The sequence below is a fragment of the Triticum aestivum genome, chromosome 3B (genome assembly GCF_018294505.1).
Source record: "Triticum aestivum cultivar Chinese Spring chromosome 3B, IWGSC CS RefSeq v2.1, whole genome shotgun sequence".
Taxonomy (NCBI): domain Eukaryota; kingdom Viridiplantae; phylum Streptophyta; class Magnoliopsida; order Poales; family Poaceae; genus Triticum; species Triticum aestivum.
Window position 1 is genome coordinate 674,723,850 of NC_057801.1, and position 19,638 is coordinate 674,743,487.

The following is a 19,638-nucleotide window of genomic DNA, read 5'->3' on the forward strand; positions in this document are numbered from 1 at the left end:
TCATGTAATAGTTGAATCATTGTTGTCCTAATGCAGTAAAAGAGAGCAAGAGTGAGAGAGTGGGATTGTATCCGAATGAACAAGGGGTTTTTGCTTGCCTGGCACTTTTGAAGATAGTATAGTTCTTCATCGGTGTCATCGATCACATCGTCGGTACACGTCTATTGAGAGGGAACAAGCACCAACAAACAAAGAAGAAACACAATCAATGCAATGCACAATATGATGCATGATCATGACATGGCAAAATGAGTGTGTTGAGCTAATGCAACTACAACCAGATGGGTTTGAGCCATTTTGAACCAAAAGTTCAATCCCAAACTCAACTTATGAATTTAAATAGTGCCTTATCATGTATTGCACTAAACAGCAAGGTTAAGTTGCTTTAACATGCATGAAACCAATACAGATGGATAGATTGGATTTTTCTGATAATTTTTCATATATAACTTATTTCATTCTGAGCTACATTGATTTTCTATGATTTTTAGAAGTTTAGGACATTTTCTGGAATTTCCTGAATAAACTTAAATCCAGAAAATGCTTTATAGCGCCAGGGTGACGTCACTGTGATGTCAGTAGTCAACAGGGCTGGTCCAGGTCAAACCTGACCAGTGGGACCCACTGGTCAGTTACTTACTTAGTTAACTGAGTTAATTAGAGTTAAGCTAATCCTAACTAAATGTCAGCAGGGCTGGGCCCACATGTCAGTGGCTTAATTAATTAACTAAATTAATTAGTGTTAACTAATCTAACACCTAAATAAATAGTGCCTGGCCCACACGTCAGTGAGACAGAGCGGGTCAAAGTGCGGTCCAACCCGGGTCAAACTCGCCGGAGTTGACCCGCGGCTTGTCGCCGGCGACGCCAGCGATAGCGGAGGGCGTCGGAAACGCTCCTCCGGCGACCAAATCGGCGGGTGAGGGGCTCTACGCGTTGCTGGTGCTCTTCCGCATCCAACTGGATCGGAGTTAGCGGTAGGGGTGGCCGGAGTCGAGCGCAACATCGACCTCGGCGGCGGCCGGAGTTCGGGCGAGACGCGACCGAGAGCTAGGGGGCACGGGAAGGCAAGCTGGGGCGTGCTACGGGCTCGTGGGGAGGCACTGAGTGTAGTGGTGTGATCTACTGCGAGCTTCAGCAGTCGTAGCCACAGCGGCGACATGGTCGGCGGCAAAGAGCTCTTGGGCTCATTGCGAACGGCGGCTAGAGAGGGAGGTAGAGCACGGGGAGAGGGGGAAACAATGGCGGAGCTCACAGCGGGGCGAGGACGGTCTTCAACGAGCTCGTGGATGCGGCGGAGGCGGTGAATCGACGGCGGCGGTCTTCGGTGGCCGAGGAGGGGAACAGCGGAGCTAGCGGCGTTCGAGGCTTCCGGCGCCGTGCGGCTTGGTGAGAAGGAAGAGGGGGACAGGGCGGAGCTTCCTGCCGCGTCTACAAGGCTGGGCAGTAGCTGTGGCCACGGCGACAAAGAACGGCGGCGATGGGCTCCGCTCGGGCGTTTCGCGGAAGAGAGAAACAGAGGAGGGGGATGAGCGAGGGAGAGCGGGAGGGGGGTTCCAGGGCATCGAGGCGGCACCAAGGAGAAGGCGCGAGGCATCGCGGTGGCCAGGCGACGCAGGCAGGCAGCCTGGTGTCGTGGCGCCCACGCGCGCATCGTGCGTTGTCCCTCCTCTGCCTACTGGCAGAGGTTGGGGATGGCTGGCACCAGGCCAGGTGGGCTGGGCCAGCACAGGTGAGGCCAGGTGGGCTTCTCTCTCTCTTTTAATCTATTTCAGTTTTCTATTTTGTTTTGTTTTGTTTTGTTTTGTTTTGATTTAGTAAAAATACTAAACCATTTTTAAAACTCCTGAAAATATTTGTGGGCACTTTTGGAATTTTCCCAATAGGCCTCAACTAGTTTCAGAATTATTAGAGCATTTAAAATATTTATAGGATTTAAATGCCCCAATTCAAATACAATATGAGTTATTTCAAAAATCCAGAAATGACCTAAAAATATGTTCATCATTTTTGGCAGAGGTTTTCACCTAAACCAGAGATCATGAACTTTTCTTAGGGACATTTTGGGTTTATTGAAAATATTTACATATTGATCCTAGTTGCATTAGGTGGTGCTGGGGTTTCTGCCATCCCCATTTCAGGTTTAAGAGAAATTTAAACATGATGCAACACAAGACTAGCTAACCTAGAGGAGACTAGAACTAGGGATGTGACACTGTTCTTATGAACTTAATACTCTAGATGCATGCTGGATAGCGGTCGATGTGTGGAGTAATAGTAGTAGATGCAGAATCGTTTCGATCTACTTGTCGCGGACGTGATGCCTATATACATGATCATGCCTAGATATTCTCATAACTATGCCCCTTTTCTATCAATTGCTCGACAGTAATTTGTTCACCCACCGTAATACTTATGCTATCTTGAGATAAGTCACTAGTGAAACCTATGGCCCCCGGGTCTATTTTCCATCATATAAGTTTCCGATCTATTTTGCAATCATTACTTTCCAATCTATATCATAAAAATACCAAAAATATTTATCTTATTATCTCTATCAGATCTCACTTTTGCAAGTGACCGTGAAGGGATTGACAACGCCTTTATCGCGTTGGTTGCAAGGTTCTTATTTGTTTCTGTAGGTATGAGGGATTTGAGTGTAGCCTCCTACTGAATTGATACCGTGGTTATCAAAAACTGAGGGAAATACTTACGCTACTTTGCTGCATCACCCTTTCATCTTCAAGGGAAAACCAACGCATGCTCAAGAGGTAGCAGTATCCTTTAGCTCAAGCACCATAGTAGCTAATCTCTCCTCGCTCTGGCGCCGAGCAGCTTGTTCGGCTTTCAATTCAGCAGCTGCCTTTTCGGCGGCCGCATTACTCACCCTGGCTTGCTCCTTGGGCCGGGCAAGCTCAGTCTGAAGGGTCTTAACAGCGGCGGCACCATCTGTGGTTAAGCATATTACAATTTTCAGTGTCATGCTCATATTTATAGTATTTGCATATACTGACTGCCCCGAAGACATACCTTGCGCCTCGGCGAGCCACCTGTTCATGAGCGTGATGTCATCATCTGCCGCATCAAGTTTCTGCTTCAGCTCGGCAACCTCTGTAGCTCGGGCAGTCGCCGGGGATGAAACAGCTTGTGTGTCAATTAGCAAAATCATTTCTTGAGCATATCTACCATTTTTGATCCTCTAATCGCCTCCGTTTGGACGTCAATCAGAGTCTCAGGGGCTACTATCTATACACAGGCGCATCTTGCGTTTACAATACAATTGAAAATATTATATTACGTACCTCGAAGCCTCTTAGCAGGCTCGTAAAAGCTTCATTCAATCCGCTTTTTGCGGATAGAACTCTTTCAACTACCGTACCCATCAAGGTACGATGTTCCTCTGAGACAGGCGCATGTCGCAGTATGTCCATCAATGTATCTGGCGCATCTGGATCCCTAGAAGCAGCCGTAGGTATATGGACTCCCTTCAATGGAATATGTTTACTCGACCTTAGAGTCGTCTCCGGCTGTATATCGGATCGTTCGGGGCTTCTCTTGTTGGTCCCCGTAGGAGCCGAATACCCCGGGCCCTGGGCAGCCGAAGTATCACCTTCTGGCCTAGTCTTCATTATCCCTCACACCGCTTGTTGATTGGGAGAGATCCTCCGGGATGACACCTTGAGGTCGTCCGCCCTATGGGGCGGGAAAATCTGTGGAGGCGTCTCGCTCTCCATCATCTCCGAAAGAAGATCCCCCGAGGAAGAAGATTGTTGAGGGAGGCTGTATGCCGAACTACAAAACGTATATTTTAAATATTACCCTTGCAACCAAGAAAGAACGGGGTATGTTTAAAACACCCTTGTTCACTTACGATTCAGCTAAGGGTCGGTTCCTATGGAGGAACTGCGTGGCAACATCACCTCCCAAACCAGAACCCCCTGATGGGGATTTCTTCTCTCGCTTGGAAGCCTTTATCTTCAAGTCTTCGGAGGCGGTCCTCTTCTTCCCATGGGGAGAGGGGATGTCAGTTTCTCCTTCCCTTTCATCTTCTGAAAAGGGAGTTCCAATCTCCCCAGATGCGGTGCCTGGCGTACCTCCAGAACGGGGGCCACTCCGGACCTTCGTACTCCTCTCCTTGTCTTCCTTCAATGACACTTGATAGGGTGCCGGAGCCAGCATCCTTGTTAACACCGGATCCATTGAGTCTTTGGGAAGAGGGGCCGAACACTGATCCTCTCCGCCTTCTTTATCCAGCCCTGGCCGAGTATGGTTTTCTCAGTATATTGTTATGAGAAATTTAACTAAACTGTGTTCGGGAGTCGAGTTCTTACCGAGGTATCCAGATGGTTGCAGTCAAGGCATGCGTCCTCTGTAGTGTCCGGACACTATTTTCGTGATCCAAAGAATAATTTATACATCCCTTCGAGCGTCATGCCGAAGAAGTGCTGAAGGGTTCGCGGTCCTTCCGGATTGAACTCCCACATGCGAAGAGGTCGTCGCTGGCACGGTAGGACCCGACGGACTAGCATTAGTTGGATTACCTTGGCAAGATCGGTGTCCTTCTCAATAAGGTTCCGAATGCGGCTTTGCAATGTCTACACTTCATCAAGTGCCCCCTCCTAGGCCTTAAAAACCGCCTATTCCCAAGGAATCTTGCCAACAGAACGGTTGGGTTATCCACACCTGTATTGATGAGAATCCCACAATAAGGGGACACGATCTCTGCTTTGACAAGATGTGCCAATGAAACCGCCTCTCGAAATATGTAGCGACAGGCTAAAAAACGGTTTGAATAATGGCCGGGCGGCGACATAATGTCATGCTACCAAAAAATTGTCAGCAGATTGGACTCGTGAAGTATTATACTCTCTACGGTTGTGTGTGATATTTGTTTTGCAGAGCCGGACACGTTTCCTGTGTTCGAAGGAAGATTTGGAGTATACGGAGGAGGAACCCTCCTTGCAATGTCGAAGACAATCTGCGCGCCGGATACCTCGTCATTGAAGCCTGGTTCAGGGATTACTGAGGGAGTCCTGGATTAAGGGGTCCTCGGACAGCCGGACTATGTAACATGGGCCGGACTGTTGGGCTATGAAGATACAAGACAGAAGACTTCGTCCCATGTCTGGATGGGACTCTCCTTGGCGTAGAAGGCAAGTTTGGCGACCGGATATGAAGAGTCCTTTCTTTGTGACCGACTTTGTACAACCCTAGTCCCCTCCAGTGCTTATATAAACCGGAGGGCTTAGTCCGTAGAGGCATAGATACACAATCATAATCCTCATAGGCTAGACTTCTAGGGTTTAGCCATTACGATCTCGTGGTAGATCAACTCTTGTAATACTCATATTCATCAAGATCAATCAAGCAGGAAGTAGGGTATTACCTCCATAGATAGGGCCCGAACCTGGGTAAACATCGTGTCCCCCGTCTCCTGTTACCATCGACCTTAGATGCACTGTTCGGCACCCCCTACCCGAGATCCGCCGGTTTTGACACCGACAGCTACCACTCTTTTTCTCATGCTCAAATAACATGTGGAAGAGAATCTTTTTTATGGAGGTCCAAAACTTCTTTCACTTCCAAGGTGGTACTCCCTCCTTTCCGGTTTATATGGCTCAATTCAAAAATCTCACCAACCAAGGTAGATGGTGAGTGACGAAATAATTTTTGTAGTTTGCAAAAGCACTCAATTAATGTGCTCATTTTCTTTAAAAAATGTGTTTACCAATACATTAATTGCAATGTATGCATTCATGAAGTACATGCATTGGTCAATTTTCTGTTAATCCTTGCATGCAATGATTTAATGTGCCTTGAAATGTGAACACGCGATGGGGAACAATCAAATTGGGACTTATAAAATGGGCAAATTTAAAGTTTTGAGATAAGCCCTATAAACCGGAAAGGAGGGAGTACTAAACTTCTCACCACCTATCTTTTTTTGGAGAAATCTCACCACCTAGTCATGACACCCATATGAGCCTTTAAAGATTTTTTTCTGGTTTTTTATGGGCCCAAAGCCCATATATACTTTCAAAAGAAAGGTCGGTTGTAGAAATAAGTAAAATAAGATTGTTTCGGTAAGATGGAGGCTTAGAGACGACAAGGAGCTTTAGGGCCTGTTTGGTTCCAAATAAGTCACCAACTTATAAGTTGAAAAGTGAAAAAAGTGACTTATTTTGCCAAACAGACCCGACTTATAAGTCACCCCAACTTATAAGTCATAAGTTGCTCCACCCCAACTTAAAACTTATAAGTCACCCCCTTTTGCGTGGGTCCTACCACCTGCATGATATTGATTGGTGTGGGAAGATGTGTCAGGTGACTTATAAGTCAGGTGACAACCAAACAGGCGTGACTTATAAGTCACTGGTTTTAAGTCACCTGACTTATAAGTCAGGTGACTTATTGGAACCAAACAGGCCCTTACTCATGACGAGCTACTAGTAGTAGTAGAAGAAAAGGCGATGCTGATATTTTTCCCGAGGATTAGCCTATAATTTCATTTTTTTTCTAATAAAATTCTTATAACATCCAGTTTTATTTAATATTATATCTTCATCACAAATAAGTTGTCTTAAATTTGTCTAGATATAGACAGCTAATTCGGGTCGGAGGGAGTATATATGAACTTGGGCCTTTTCTGGAAAAGGAAAAGATCCCATGCATGTTTTCTTCTTAACGGTCGAATCATGGCAAGGACGACGCTGGCATATGCCACACATTTTTTTTTATTTTTTTGATTTGAGGGGAAGGCATATGCCACACATGCCATGTTTTTTTTCTTTGGTCCCTGAGATGTGATGAACAGTACCACACTACCACGTGATCTACCTTAATCATCCACATGCTCCCGGGCCGCCGTTTTCCGGTACGTGCACACGTCGTTGCAACGCGACAAGCCAGTCAAACGCCTCCCCGTTTCTTAAATGCTTCGTTGCGTGTGGCTCCGATCTGCCGTTTTGACGTACTGCCCTAATCTTCTTCGATCTTCTTGACGTACCGCCACTAACAACGACACGCCGTCCTTTTCCGATCAAGTAAAGTAAGCCAGCAACGTTGTTCGGATCGTGACCGGCTGTTATGAACAAACGGACAACCAATCATCTTGCCAAATCAGCCGGCTGAACTGACGAACTCGCGAACACGGTTGGCGAACTGACGAACGATGCCCAAACTGACGGGCCCTGCTGTACCACGGTCCATTCGTTCACCCAGGACTCCACTGTGGTTGGCTGCTGAACAGTACACTGCATGCAGCACAATGGCTGCTGGATTTCTGGTCAATTGCCTTGAACGGCGACTTACTGATGAGAGCATCAGAGCCACATGCAGCCCAGATTCTGCCTTCATTTCGATGTGCAAGATCAGGTAGGTGCATGTGTATGCGGATAGAGCTGGGTGTGGGGGCAGTTCCAGTCCAGGCGAATACAATCGGACAACAGGCTGTAGTGACGCTGAAATCAGACGCACCTATTCCCACAAAAAAGGAAAAATAAAATAGACAGAACTAGTTTTTTCTTTTCTTTTCTTTTCTCAGGATTTTTTCCCTTCCTGATAAGTTTTCTGAGGTGTTCTTGGACGGTTTACAAGCAGGGTGGGGGATGAGAGGCCAGCGCCTTGTGCCAGGCAAAAGGAAATAAAATGATTGATTGGCCAGCGCCGGTATGGAGGAACAGATGCGCATCTACTCTACTGGCACCTCCCTGTCCAGGCCCTGCCTGGAACTGGTGTTTTTGTTACATGTACCCGTAAATTCACACCCATGATCCAAAGATTGTGTGGCTGTGCCACACCCCTGTGCTAGTTTCTTTCTCTCTTTTTTGGAGGGCCAGAACCCAACCGAACCACTGTTCTACTCGCTAGTCTAGCAAAATTTGTAATATAACTTCTCTATCCCAAAATATAAGACCTTCTTTTGGGAAAATTCGAATCTGAACCCGAGCTCATCTGCACCTACGCTCACGAAAAAAATCAAAATAAATACTAAAAAAATTCAAAAAATTCCAAAAAAAATTGGGGTGGTGGACAATTTGATGCGTGAGGTACGCTCCAATTTTCAAAACATTTGGACTTCTGTGCAGCTCTCAGCAAAAAAGACAAATCGGAGGTCTGTAAAAATGTGTACTGTTCATATATTGTTCTGGTCTGATTTGTCTTTTTTGCTGAGAGCTGCACAGAAGTCCAAATATTTTGAAAATTGGAGCGTACCTCATGCATCAAATTGTCTACCACCCAATTTTTTTTTTGGAATTTTTGGATTTTTTCTGAATTTTTTTTGACCGGGTGCAGATGCACTCGGGCACCGAAACGCCGCTCTCCTTCTTTTGACAATATCATCCTAACCTCATTTTGACAGTGAGCTATGTGAGTAACACAAGTCCGGCTAAGAGAAAGAAGATGCTTAATTTCTACTACCAATGTACTGGTTTCAGACATCTAATCTAGCGACTACTGAAATTAGATCATGTTGAGCTATATAAAAAACAATGAAAAAAAGATCATGGCTTTTCCATAAAGAAACACTTCGTGTGTTAGATAAGTTATTTTAACATATATAAGTTGTTATTGCCACAAATTATTATTAGAAAAGCGTACCGCGGTGGTACTTGCTTTTTTTTGCGAGAAAAACTTCCGATCTATTCATCAACTGTTAAGGTGAAGTAAAAAATACATCCATGTCCGTAGACCACCTAGCGACGACTACAAGCACTGGAGCGAGCCGAAGGAGCGCCGCCGTCAGAGCTGGGCAAACCTTATTATAGTAGACAGTCAAGAAGTCGTCGTGCTAAGGCCCCAAGGACCAGCACACCAGAACAGCCACCACCGTCGATGAAGAGAAGTGTAGATCGGGAGGATCCAACCTGTAGACACAAGAACACGGACGAACGAAGACCGGTTCCATAGAAGACAAAACGCCGAGTGAATCACATGAGATCCGCCGAAGACAAAGCTCCACATGCCATTTGATGATGCTAGAAAACACCACCGAAGCGGGGGCTAGACGGGGATAACCTTATTCCATTTACAGAGAGTCGCACCCGCTCCGCATCTCTCAGCAGGACACAAACCTTAACAAAACTAAAAGAAGGTTAAAAAAGGAGCCCTCCCGCCGGCAAGGGCCGGGATCCATCGCATCTCCATGGCCCTAAGGCCAAAGGAGACGAGGTATGCCGGCGGCGGAGCCGAGGGGAGGCAAGAGAAACCCTAGCACATTGGGTGCAGAGTATGAGTGGACGATGTGTGGTACTTGCATTATTGTTGTAGTGATGATCCTTTGGTACATGTATGAGCTGGATTTTGGGGGCAATTGCTACAACCAAGGATTTAATTTGTTTTATTTGATCAATATGAAGTGTTTTTATACTAGAAAAAAATGAACTACATCCCTTACTCAATGGTCTCTCTCTCTATATCTTTCTCCTGCACACAAGTCGATGACGATAAACTACGTTGACGATAAGTATAGAAACTCCCACGATTACACACATGGCAATGATGCTAAAACACCATTATGCACCGGTATGTAGATACTCTCGTCTTCCCATTATGTAGGGCGTGTAAGCTTTGGCACGAAAATCTGTGCAAGGCTAGGCGCAAATACTGGACCATGGTTACAGATAGTTTTCTTCACGATATCCTTTAACAAATGTGGTTGACTGATCCACAATTAGCAATGATTAGCTTACAAAGAAAGAATATCATGAGTTCTTTTTTCGGGATAGAATATCATGAGTTAACTGCTAATATCATGAGTTAACTGCTAATATGCCTTAGATTTTGGGATTTTCTGAAAAAGCTCAAGACACCTAAGATTTTGGGAATGAGGGAGTACATATTTTTATGGCCTTCATGTTATATTGAACATGGCTCTTGCTTACGCATACAAATATAAAAGAATTGTCAGGATTGGTCAAATAAATCTAGATAGGCAAAATACCATAGTCAAATAAGAAGCAAAAAGTAATTTTGCTATCTCACAACACACAATTTTCTATACCCCATTGTAATACATAAATACTCTCTTAATTATTAATGAAGATCTTCCGTTTACAGCTCATTGATGGTTCGAAATCCACCATATACCGCGCTGTCACATTTGTAGTATGCGTTGTTGCCCGCGGTGCTCCCTTTGGCCCCTTCCATCGGTTTGCGACCACGCGATATCCACCCATCGCGATAGCCAACCAGCAACATTTTGGTGAGACGTGTTTGATGCAACATATATCGTGCAAGTCATCTCTTACACACGCGCACGCAATAACATAATTCTTAACCGTCGGATCGAACCTCGTGGCGCGACCATTTCACCTTATCCCCTCTCGTCCCTCGCGTCACAGCACTTCCGTGTACGCAGACGCGGTGTACCCGTAGCATCGCAGCCCCGGTTCAAAACGGAGGGACAGGGTGGGGCCCAGGGGCAGAAGCGAGGCGGCCCTGATCCCAAAGACCAGCGAGCCCAGATTGGTTAACCCGCAAGAGAAGAAAGAAAACCCCACGTCAAACAGCACACGCACAGCAGTATTCAGCGCTGGCTGGCCGCAAGCGCACATACAAATTTCGCACGCGACCGGGGACCCTAGCTCTCTCTTCTCCTTCGGTTTCTTACCGCTCTCCAGGCCAGAGATCCAGCGAGAGACCGCTCCGTCCCACGCGGCCTCTCCGCTCCCTCCCCTCTCGGCCCCGCGGCCCGCCCAGGAGCTCCGGCAGGCGCCCGCTGCGGCGGAAGCGCCAGGGGTAGGGGACGCCGCCGCGGCAATGGCGGCAATGGAGGCCGCCGCCGACGCGATGCTCGCCGCCGCCAGCCGCGCCTTCTGCAGCTCCGTCGCGGTCTTCTTCCAGATCCAGGTGAGGCCCGCCTCCCCCCAATCCCTCGCCTGCTCCCCTCGTTTCGGTGGATTCGTGGCGGCGCCGCGGAATTGCTCCGTGGCCGGGTAAAGCGCGGATTTTTCTTTTCAAATATTTTTTACTATTGGTACTTTCTAATGGGTAATTTCCTGCGGAGAATTTTACGCTCGGCACCAGTTGTAACTTACCGTGGGGAAGTTGCTAGATTTCGCTCTCGCAGTGGTTAACCGCAAGGCATCTCTGGTTGCCATGCTTTGGGAGTGACGCAATTGGAAGATTGTGATATATCTTCCACGTCTCAGGCCGGCAAATCTACACGTACTTAATGTATATCCGTCTAGTAGCATAAGCTTTACCGTCTTTGTCGGTTTCGTTTGGACAAGCAATGTCGATCTCGATCTTTCTTACTTGTTTTGTCTGCGTGGCCTTGTTATCCATTTGGAGTGTAGATGAGAACATGACTGGTTAAAGTTTAGATTTTCGTCTGATGCTGAATACTTTCACAATTTACACTGTGGCTTGCTTCTGATTTCTAATGCAGTTTCCCACAATTTATGTAGGGGTGCTGTATCTGCTTACTACTTGCTTTTGGTTGGGCTGTTGCTTCACTGGTCAGGTATTGGGGACCTTCAGAAAAGCACTTTTGTATTAAAAAAATCTTGGCTATGTTTTGAGTGCCACAAATCCAGCAGCAACTTGACTTTATTTTGCGAAATGCAATTGATGGTTTCTTATACCAGAAAAAAGGAAATTCGCAAGATGCGGCGCAAAATGGCATCTGGACATAGTTTTGCATTTCTTTGTGATGACGTAGATGAGCTTGAGCACTCTGTCCAGCAGAAATTACCTATGGTCTCTGTAGTCATGCCTTTGAAGGGCTTTGGGGAACACAATTTGCAAAATTGGAGAACTCAGGTACAGTCAGACTGCGGTGTACTCCCTCCGTCCGTAAATACTTGTCATCAAAATGGACAAAAAGGGATGTATCTAGAACTAAAATACATCTAGATACATCCCCTTTTATTCATTTTGATGACAAGTATTTCCGGACAGAGGGAGTAGTTTATATAGTACAATTAATTATTTTGCCACTGACACCCTTATACACATTCATGCATATAGTATTAATTATTAATTTTCTATTGACACTCTTAAATAACACAGATTACATCTCTTTATGGGGGGCCATTGGAGTTCTTGTTCGTAGTAGAAAGCAAAGACGATCCAGCTTATCGTGCCGTCTCCCGTTTGATTGTAGAGTACAAGGTAAGTGAAAGCCCTGGTAGCATTTAATGATCTTATTCTACCAAGTAGTTCATCTCATCTGTCTATACCACTCTTCATCAGTTCAGTTGTAACCTTTTGGAATTATATGATTTTCAGGACAAATTGGACGCAAAGGTCGTTGTAGCTGGGTTTTCAACAACGTGTAGCCAGAAAATTCATAATCAGTTAGTAAGTGAATGACTTCACTCCCACCTTTTTATGAATGTTTTGGTTAGCTCATGAATCTGAATGCGCTATGAATTATTAGTTTATTACACTAGCAACGCTATTATTGACATTCAGAAATATAGAGGGCTCGGGGCTCACACTGAGTCTCCTCCCTCCCCTGATGGGAAACATTGTTAACATCTCAGATTGTGCTCAAATTCCGCTGAGTAATTTCAGTGAGTCGAATTGTTTTTACGCATGAACACGCTCTAGATTGGTCCCTCCGTCTCTTGATAACAAAACTGTCTTTATGTAAGATGAAGTCAAACTGCCTTAATTTTGAGAAGAAACCTTGATGAAATTTATCTTGGGTCTTAGTAGGCACACATGCACTCCCCTGCACCCCCTTCATATAAAGTGCACGAGAACATAAAAATTGGTAAACAGTAACCCTTCGGAGTCGTACATTGATCCATGATGGTGATACTGAATCAGAAATTCAAGGAAAGACATTTGTCATTTTATGGAGCTGTCATAGGACTATCTTCTGATCTGTTTACCAAACAAGCCCATTGGAGGTGTCAGGGTAATGGACTTATGTTCATCCATTGAAACAGATTGGTGTTGAAAAGATGCACAAGGACAGCAAATATGTTCTATTTCTGGATGATGATGTCAGACTGCACCCTGGGACAGTCGGAGCTCTCACAAAAGAAATGGAGAAGAACCCTGAGGTATGCTTGCTCTGGCACTCTCCTTTATCCCGTTTCATCCTTCTCACCTTCCTAACAGGGCGGTTTTTCTTGCATCTTACAGATATTTATCCAAACGGGATACCCCCTTGACTTACCTTCTGGCAGCTTGGGAAGCTATTGCATATATGAATATCACATGGTATGTTGGTTTTTCACCGTTGAAGATTATCCTTCAAAATTTATAAAATAGAAGGTCTATGTAGTGCAAAATGCGAATTTACATCATGCTGTAGATAAGGGGTTTGGTTTATGAATGGTACGAACACCAGGTTGAGGATAACACATCTTTATTGCCTTCTGTTTTACCTTCTTTTTTGAAGATTGTACTCCCTCCGTCCGGAAATACTTGTCGGAGAAATGCATAAAAATGAATGTATCTAGAACTAAAATACATCTAGATACATTCATTCCTCCGACGAGTATTTCCGGACGGAGGGAGTATGATCGTTATTCGCCATCTCTGTTGAATTTTTTGAGATATTTGACTTCTTTGGTTTCTTATAAACCAATGAAAACTGCCAGTAACTAAAAATGAAGTGAAGAAAGTAATGCAATTTTATCTGAAAATTTGATATTGTATCTTTGTTGTTGCCCCTTTAGTAATTGGTGGGATTGCTTATGTACTTAGATTAGAAGTTTCCGTAACAAGGGTGCTCATATTGTCTGCACTAATTATGTTCTTTAAACACATCCAATTGTGTCAATGTAAGCTTCATTGCTAGTTAGCTTGTTATTTAGCTTTGTACATTATCTGTACTGATTTTTCCCTTTTGCTCACCTTGCAATTTACTGAAAATGGTCATATTGCAGCCCTGTTCGATTGGATTTGCAACTGGTGGGAGGACTTTCTTTTTGTGGGGTGGCTGTATGATGGTAAGTGTGTGCTGTAGGCTGCTATCTTCCAAAAAAAAAAAACCTCAGTTCTTGCTCTTTATAAACTTTGATTTGAACCTGCGCTGTTTCTAAGACAAGTTTATTTTAGATGCATGCTGATGATTTCCGGCAAGACCTGTATGGTTTAGTCACTGCACTAAAAAATGGTGGTTACTCAGATGATATGACCCTGGCTGCAATCGCTGGTAATGTTCTGAGCAAGGAATCATGTCTTTTCTGATGCATAGCTATAAACGTTACATTAGCAATGGAAATTAGTGTTGATAATGTATACAATGTTAGCCTTACATTACATGCTCAAAGTCACTGTATAACACCATTTATCCTTTTTCTATTTGAGATTTTTGGCTTTTGCCTGTATTAAATTGTGGATGTACAATGTATTATAAACACACAAAAATTACAAGTAACTTGAGTGCATCCTTTATACAGGGCAACATAAAAGGCTCATAACTTCACCACCTGTTGCTGTGTTTCCACATCCTCTTGCAAGTGATCTCAGCTTCTCCAGGTATTGCAGATCTTACATTAGAAACAAATTCACCTCATCTGCATTCAGCTAACTTCACATTTTATATGCATGCCATATTTTCCGTGCAGATACTGGAATTATCTGAGGAAGCAAACTTTTGTTCTTGAATCGTATGTATCAAAGGTCAACTGGATAATGAACCGTGCACTATTTGGTGTGCATTTCTATTTGTCTTGGGGATTTGTTTGTCCCTATGTTATGGCTTTGGTACATATTGCGACTACTCTTAGAGCACCATACAGCGCAATTGTAAAGGAAGCAGCTGGCTCATCTTGTGGTCAGTGCCCTGTCTCTCCAATATTCATCACTTCAGATCCAATGTTATTCTGTGGAAAGTCAATACAATGAACTGTATTTAATTATTGAGTGTTATAAACTGTAGTAACCAATACACCTACACCCGCCTGTGGTTGAGATTTCTCATGTGGTGCCATATTCTTTCAGGTCTGAAACTAGTGAGCTTCTTGTTAATATGCACTCTCACTGAACTTGTTTCAATGTGGAATTTGACGAGAGTTGAGATCCAACTCTGCAACATGTTGTCTCCAGAAGGTCCACAAGACTCCCTTCGTTCATATAACTGGGGGCTTGTAAGTGCCTCTTCCAAAGCACCAACTTATTTGAGTTTCAGGCACCTGTGTCGTCATGATTTACTGAACCATGTTTTGGTTGGACTTCAATTTCAGGTGTTCGTCGCCGTGTTAGTAGACAATTTCCTCTATCCGATATCTGCCATCCGGTCTCACTTCTCCCAATCAATCAATTGGTCTGGTATCAGGTACTACCTGAGAGATGGGAAAATAAGCAAGGTACACAACATCGTCTGAACATTTCACTTGTACCTTAAAGCTGTTTCCTTTGCAATCGTTCTTTGAATTCACGTGGCAAAATGTCGTTTGTTGCTCTATGCCTCACTTGGTTATAATGGTTCCGCAGATTGAAAGGGAGAACAGCTCGAAGTACACCGATCTTGGTGGGAAGCATCTGTATGGCAAGAAGACATACCCTGCTGGAAAGTCATTGCTCGGTTACCTGTCCATAAGCTTAGCGCAATGGCACCAGCCGAAGAAGTATGATGTCTGAGAATGCCAGTGGATTCCTGTCCTCAATTTTGTGGGGCGTCGTGTTGTACACCTGTGTTTTCTTCTTCTTCTTTCTCCTTTGGTTTATTGATTGTTTATTGGTTGGTAATGGTAGGGTCTCTCATTCTTACTGGATTCAGTTGTTCAGGCATTAATTAAAAGGATTGCACCTCATAGTAGTTCTTGTAACATTACAGATGTGTAACTGGCAGATTGATTGAAGAAGTGAAAATGTTCCATACTGGTCTTTTTGTCGTTGTTTTGTCCTGTTTATTCACATCGTGAAATTTAATCTTCTAGTTCTTTGTACCACCTTAAAAGTCGATGAATATATCAGAAATTTTCTTACAAAAAAATTTATTTTATGTTGGGCGAATCCGATTCTGCTTTGTTCAGCTTTGCAGTTTGATAAGTTTTAGGATGTCAATGCCTGGCAAACATGACAGTTGTGAATTAGTTTAGGGGTGTGGCGTTTTACAAAACAAGCCTGTCAATTCTTTAATTTTAGTGCATGTTTTCAACAAAATCTGCCAGAAGCAAGCACATAACTTCTTCACTGGTCGACCTAACCCTCCCGTGCCGCCGCGTGGCGGCCGGGTAGAGCTCGCCGATCTCCTCCGCTAGGCCCCCTTCTCCCTACTCCTTCCTCGCAGCCGTCGGAGGGTGCGGCCGGGGCGAAGCCCAGCCGTTACCGGTGGATGGCTGGTGGGCGTGCTTGGCTGGAATAAAGGTGGTTGGCACTGCTGTTCTTCGAGCTCTAAAATGTCAATATGCTTCATGTCGCCCCCTCGATCTGGACGCCGACGGATTCCGGTCTTCCTCTTGGAGATCTCAGCTTTTGGCGCATGGCGCCACTAGTGAAAGTGCAACTATCCCTAGGCGGTTTTGGTAATTCCTAACAACATATAACTCATTGAGCTAATACTATTCCAAGACAAATATTTCAGGAAAGCTCAATGAATGGCATGGCATGGATGAGAAAAGTGGATTCCTCAAAATGCTAAGGATAAAAGGATTGGCTCAAGCTTCAAGCTCAAGACTCTACATTTTATATTTTAGTGATCCAAGATCACATTGAGTCTATAGGAAAAGCCAATACTATCAAGGAGGGATGAGGTGTTGCTTAATGAGTTTCTTACTTCATAGTGCTTAGTGATATGCTCCAAAACCCTCAACTACTTTCCCACATCCACATATGACCTAAACCCAAAGTCAAACTCGGCCCCACCGATTCTTTCTATCCGGCGCCACCGAGTTCAGATGTCATAGCACTGCCACAAACCCTAGGCAAATCGGTCTCATGATAGGGATCTCGGTCTCACCGAGATGGGATTGTAATCTCTCTGTTTCCCTTCGTAACGTTTCGGTCTAACCGAGATGAGCAATCGGTCCCACCGAGATTAAAATGTAAACTCTTTGTTTCCTTTTCGTAACATTTTGGTCTCAGCGAAATGAGCGAACCGGTCCAATCGAGTTTACCTGACCAACTCTCTGGTTAGCTTATTACCAAAATCGGTCTCACCGAGTTTGTGTAATCGGTCTCACCGAGATTACATTATGCCCTAACCCTAACCATATCGGTCCTACCGAGTTGCATGTCGGTCCCACCGAAAACCCTAACGGTCACTAGGTTTACTAAATCGGTCTAACCGAGTTTGTTGATTCGGTCCCACTGAGATTGGTAAATTGTGTGTAACGGTTAGATTTTGTGTGGAGGCTATATATACCCCTCCACCTCCTCTTCATTCATGGAGAGAGCCATTAGAACAAACCTACACTTCCAACTTACCATTTCTGAGAGAGAACCAACCACTCATGTGTTGAGGCCAAGATATTCCATTCCTTCCATATGAATCTTGATCTCTAGCCTTCCCCAAGTTGCTTTCCACTCAAATCTTCTTTCCACCAAATCCAAATCCTGTGAGAGAGAGTCGAGTGTTGGGGAGACTATCATTTGAAGCACAAGAGCAAGGAGTTCATCATCAACACACCATTTGTTACTTCTTGAAGAGTGGTGTCTCCTAGATTGGCTAGGTGTCACTTGGGAGCCTCCGACAAGATTGTGGAGTTGAACCAAGGAGTTTGTAAGGGCAAGGAGATCGCCTACTTCGTGAAGATCTACCGCCAGTGAGGCAAGTCCTTCGTGGGCGACGGCCATGGTGGGATAGACAAGGTTGCTTCTTCGTGGACCCTTCTTGGGTGGAGCCCTCCGTGGACTCGCGCATCCGTTACCCTTCGTGGGTTGAAGTCTCCATCAACGTGGATGTACGCTAGCACCACCTATCGGAACCACAGCTCAAAAATCACCGTGTCTCTAAATTGCGTTTGAAATCTCCAAACCCTTCCCTTTACATTCTTGCAAGTTGCATGCTTTATTTTCCGCTGCTCATATACTCTTTGCATGCTTGCTTGAATTGTGTTAAGATTGCTTGACTTGTGCTAAGTTTGCTAAAATCTACCAAAGACTAAAATTGGGAAAAGGTTAAATTTTTATTTGGTCAAGTAGTCTAATCACCCCCCTCTAGACATACTTCAAGATCCCACAAGTGGTATCAGAGCTTTGGTCTCCATTTGCTTTGATTTCCATAGCTTTTGGTGGTCATATCCTTGGTTTCACAACCTAGGAGAGTATGGCGTCTAGTGAGGGAAACTACCACCATAGAGGTCCTTACTTTGATGGTACTAATTTTGCTAGTTGGAAGCATAAGATGAAAATGCATATTCTCGGACATAACCCCGCCGTTTGGGCTATTGTGTGCATTGGCTTGCAAGGTGAATTCTTTGATGGGAGAGAACCAAACCGTGAAGCTAGCGCAGAAGAGTTGAAGATGCTGCAATACAACGCTCAAGCTTGTGATATCCTCTTCAACGGATTGTGCCCCGAAGAATTCAACAAAATCAGCCGTCTTGAGAATGTAAAGGAAATTTAGGACACTTTGATTGATATGCACGAAGGTACCGACTCCGTCAAGGAATCCAAATTGGATGTGCTTCAAAGTCAACTTGACAAGTTCAAGATGAGGGATGGTGAAGGCGTCGCTGAAATGTACTCTAGGCTTGCGCTCATCACAAATGAGATTGCCGGCTTAGGAAGTGAAGAGATGACCGACAAATTCATCATCAAGAAGATCCTAAGAGCCTTGGATGGAAAGTATGATACAGTATGCACATTAATCCAAATGATGCCCAACTACAAGAATCTCAAGCCAACGGAGGTCATCGGAAGAATTGTTGCTCATGAGATGTCACTCAAGGATAAGGAGGAGTTGCACAACAAGTCAAGTGGTGCTTACAAATCCTCATGTGAAGCTCCCACTTCATCAAGTGAGAAACAAACTTTCAATGAAGAATTGAGCCTTATGGTGAAGAACTTCAACAAATTCTACAAGAGTAGAAGTAAGGAAAGAAGTTCCAAATCAAGGTCCTACAATGACAAAAGATCTTCCAGTCGAGAGCGAAATTGCTACAACTGTGGAAGACCCGGACACTATTCCAATGAGTGTACGGCTCCCTACAAAAGAAGAGAAGATTCACCCAAGAGAAGAAGTAGAAGAGAAGAATCACCGCCAAGAGAGAGAAGGAGTAGAGATGATCGTTATGAACGAAGAACATCCCGGAGAAGCAAGGATTTGGAAAGGAAGGACAAGTCATCAAAGAACTACACAAAAGGAAGACATCAAGCTCATGTTGGTGAATGGGTATCCGGTTCCGACTCTGAACATCACTCCGAGAGAAGCTATCACTCCGACTCCGAACATACTCAAGATGAAGGTGTTGCCGGTCTAGCACTTGTGTCAACCAACTCCCACGACATATTTGATTCACCAAATGAAGGAATTGGAAGATGCTTCATGGCTAAAGGCCCAAAGGTAACACACCCCGAGTATGTTGATTTAAATAGTGATGAAGATGACTTGCTAGGTGATGATGATTTACTTATTGACAACTCTAGTGATGAATACTATGATGAAACGTCAATTAATCATGCTAATCAAGATAAAACGAATGACGATGATAAGGAGAAAATTGAGCTCCTATCTAAAGAACTAAGCACTCTTAAGTTAGCTCATGAAACTATCTTAGGGGATCA

At 44.5% G+C, this 19,638-nt stretch overlaps 1 protein-coding gene across 1 annotated transcript; it reads left to right on the forward strand.

Moving 5' to 3' along the window:
- Nucleotides 1–10,508: 10,508 nt before the first annotated feature.
- Nucleotides 10,509–15,789, forward strand: LOC123071648 (uncharacterized). Its single transcript, XM_044495228.1, has 14 exons — nucleotides 10,509–10,851; nucleotides 11,412–11,467; nucleotides 11,592–11,766; nucleotides 12,016–12,117; nucleotides 12,235–12,306; nucleotides 12,903–13,019; nucleotides 13,102–13,179; nucleotides 13,851–13,913; nucleotides 14,023–14,119; nucleotides 14,367–14,445; nucleotides 14,535–14,743; nucleotides 14,911–15,056; nucleotides 15,153–15,275; nucleotides 15,403–15,789. Exons 1-14 carry the CDS (start codon nucleotides 10,762–10,764, stop codon nucleotides 15,547–15,549), a joined length of 1,554 nt encoding a protein of 517 aa, XP_044351163.1. The 5' UTR covers nucleotides 10,509–10,761; the 3' UTR covers nucleotides 15,550–15,789.
- Nucleotides 15,790–19,638: the final 3,849 nt, after the last annotated feature.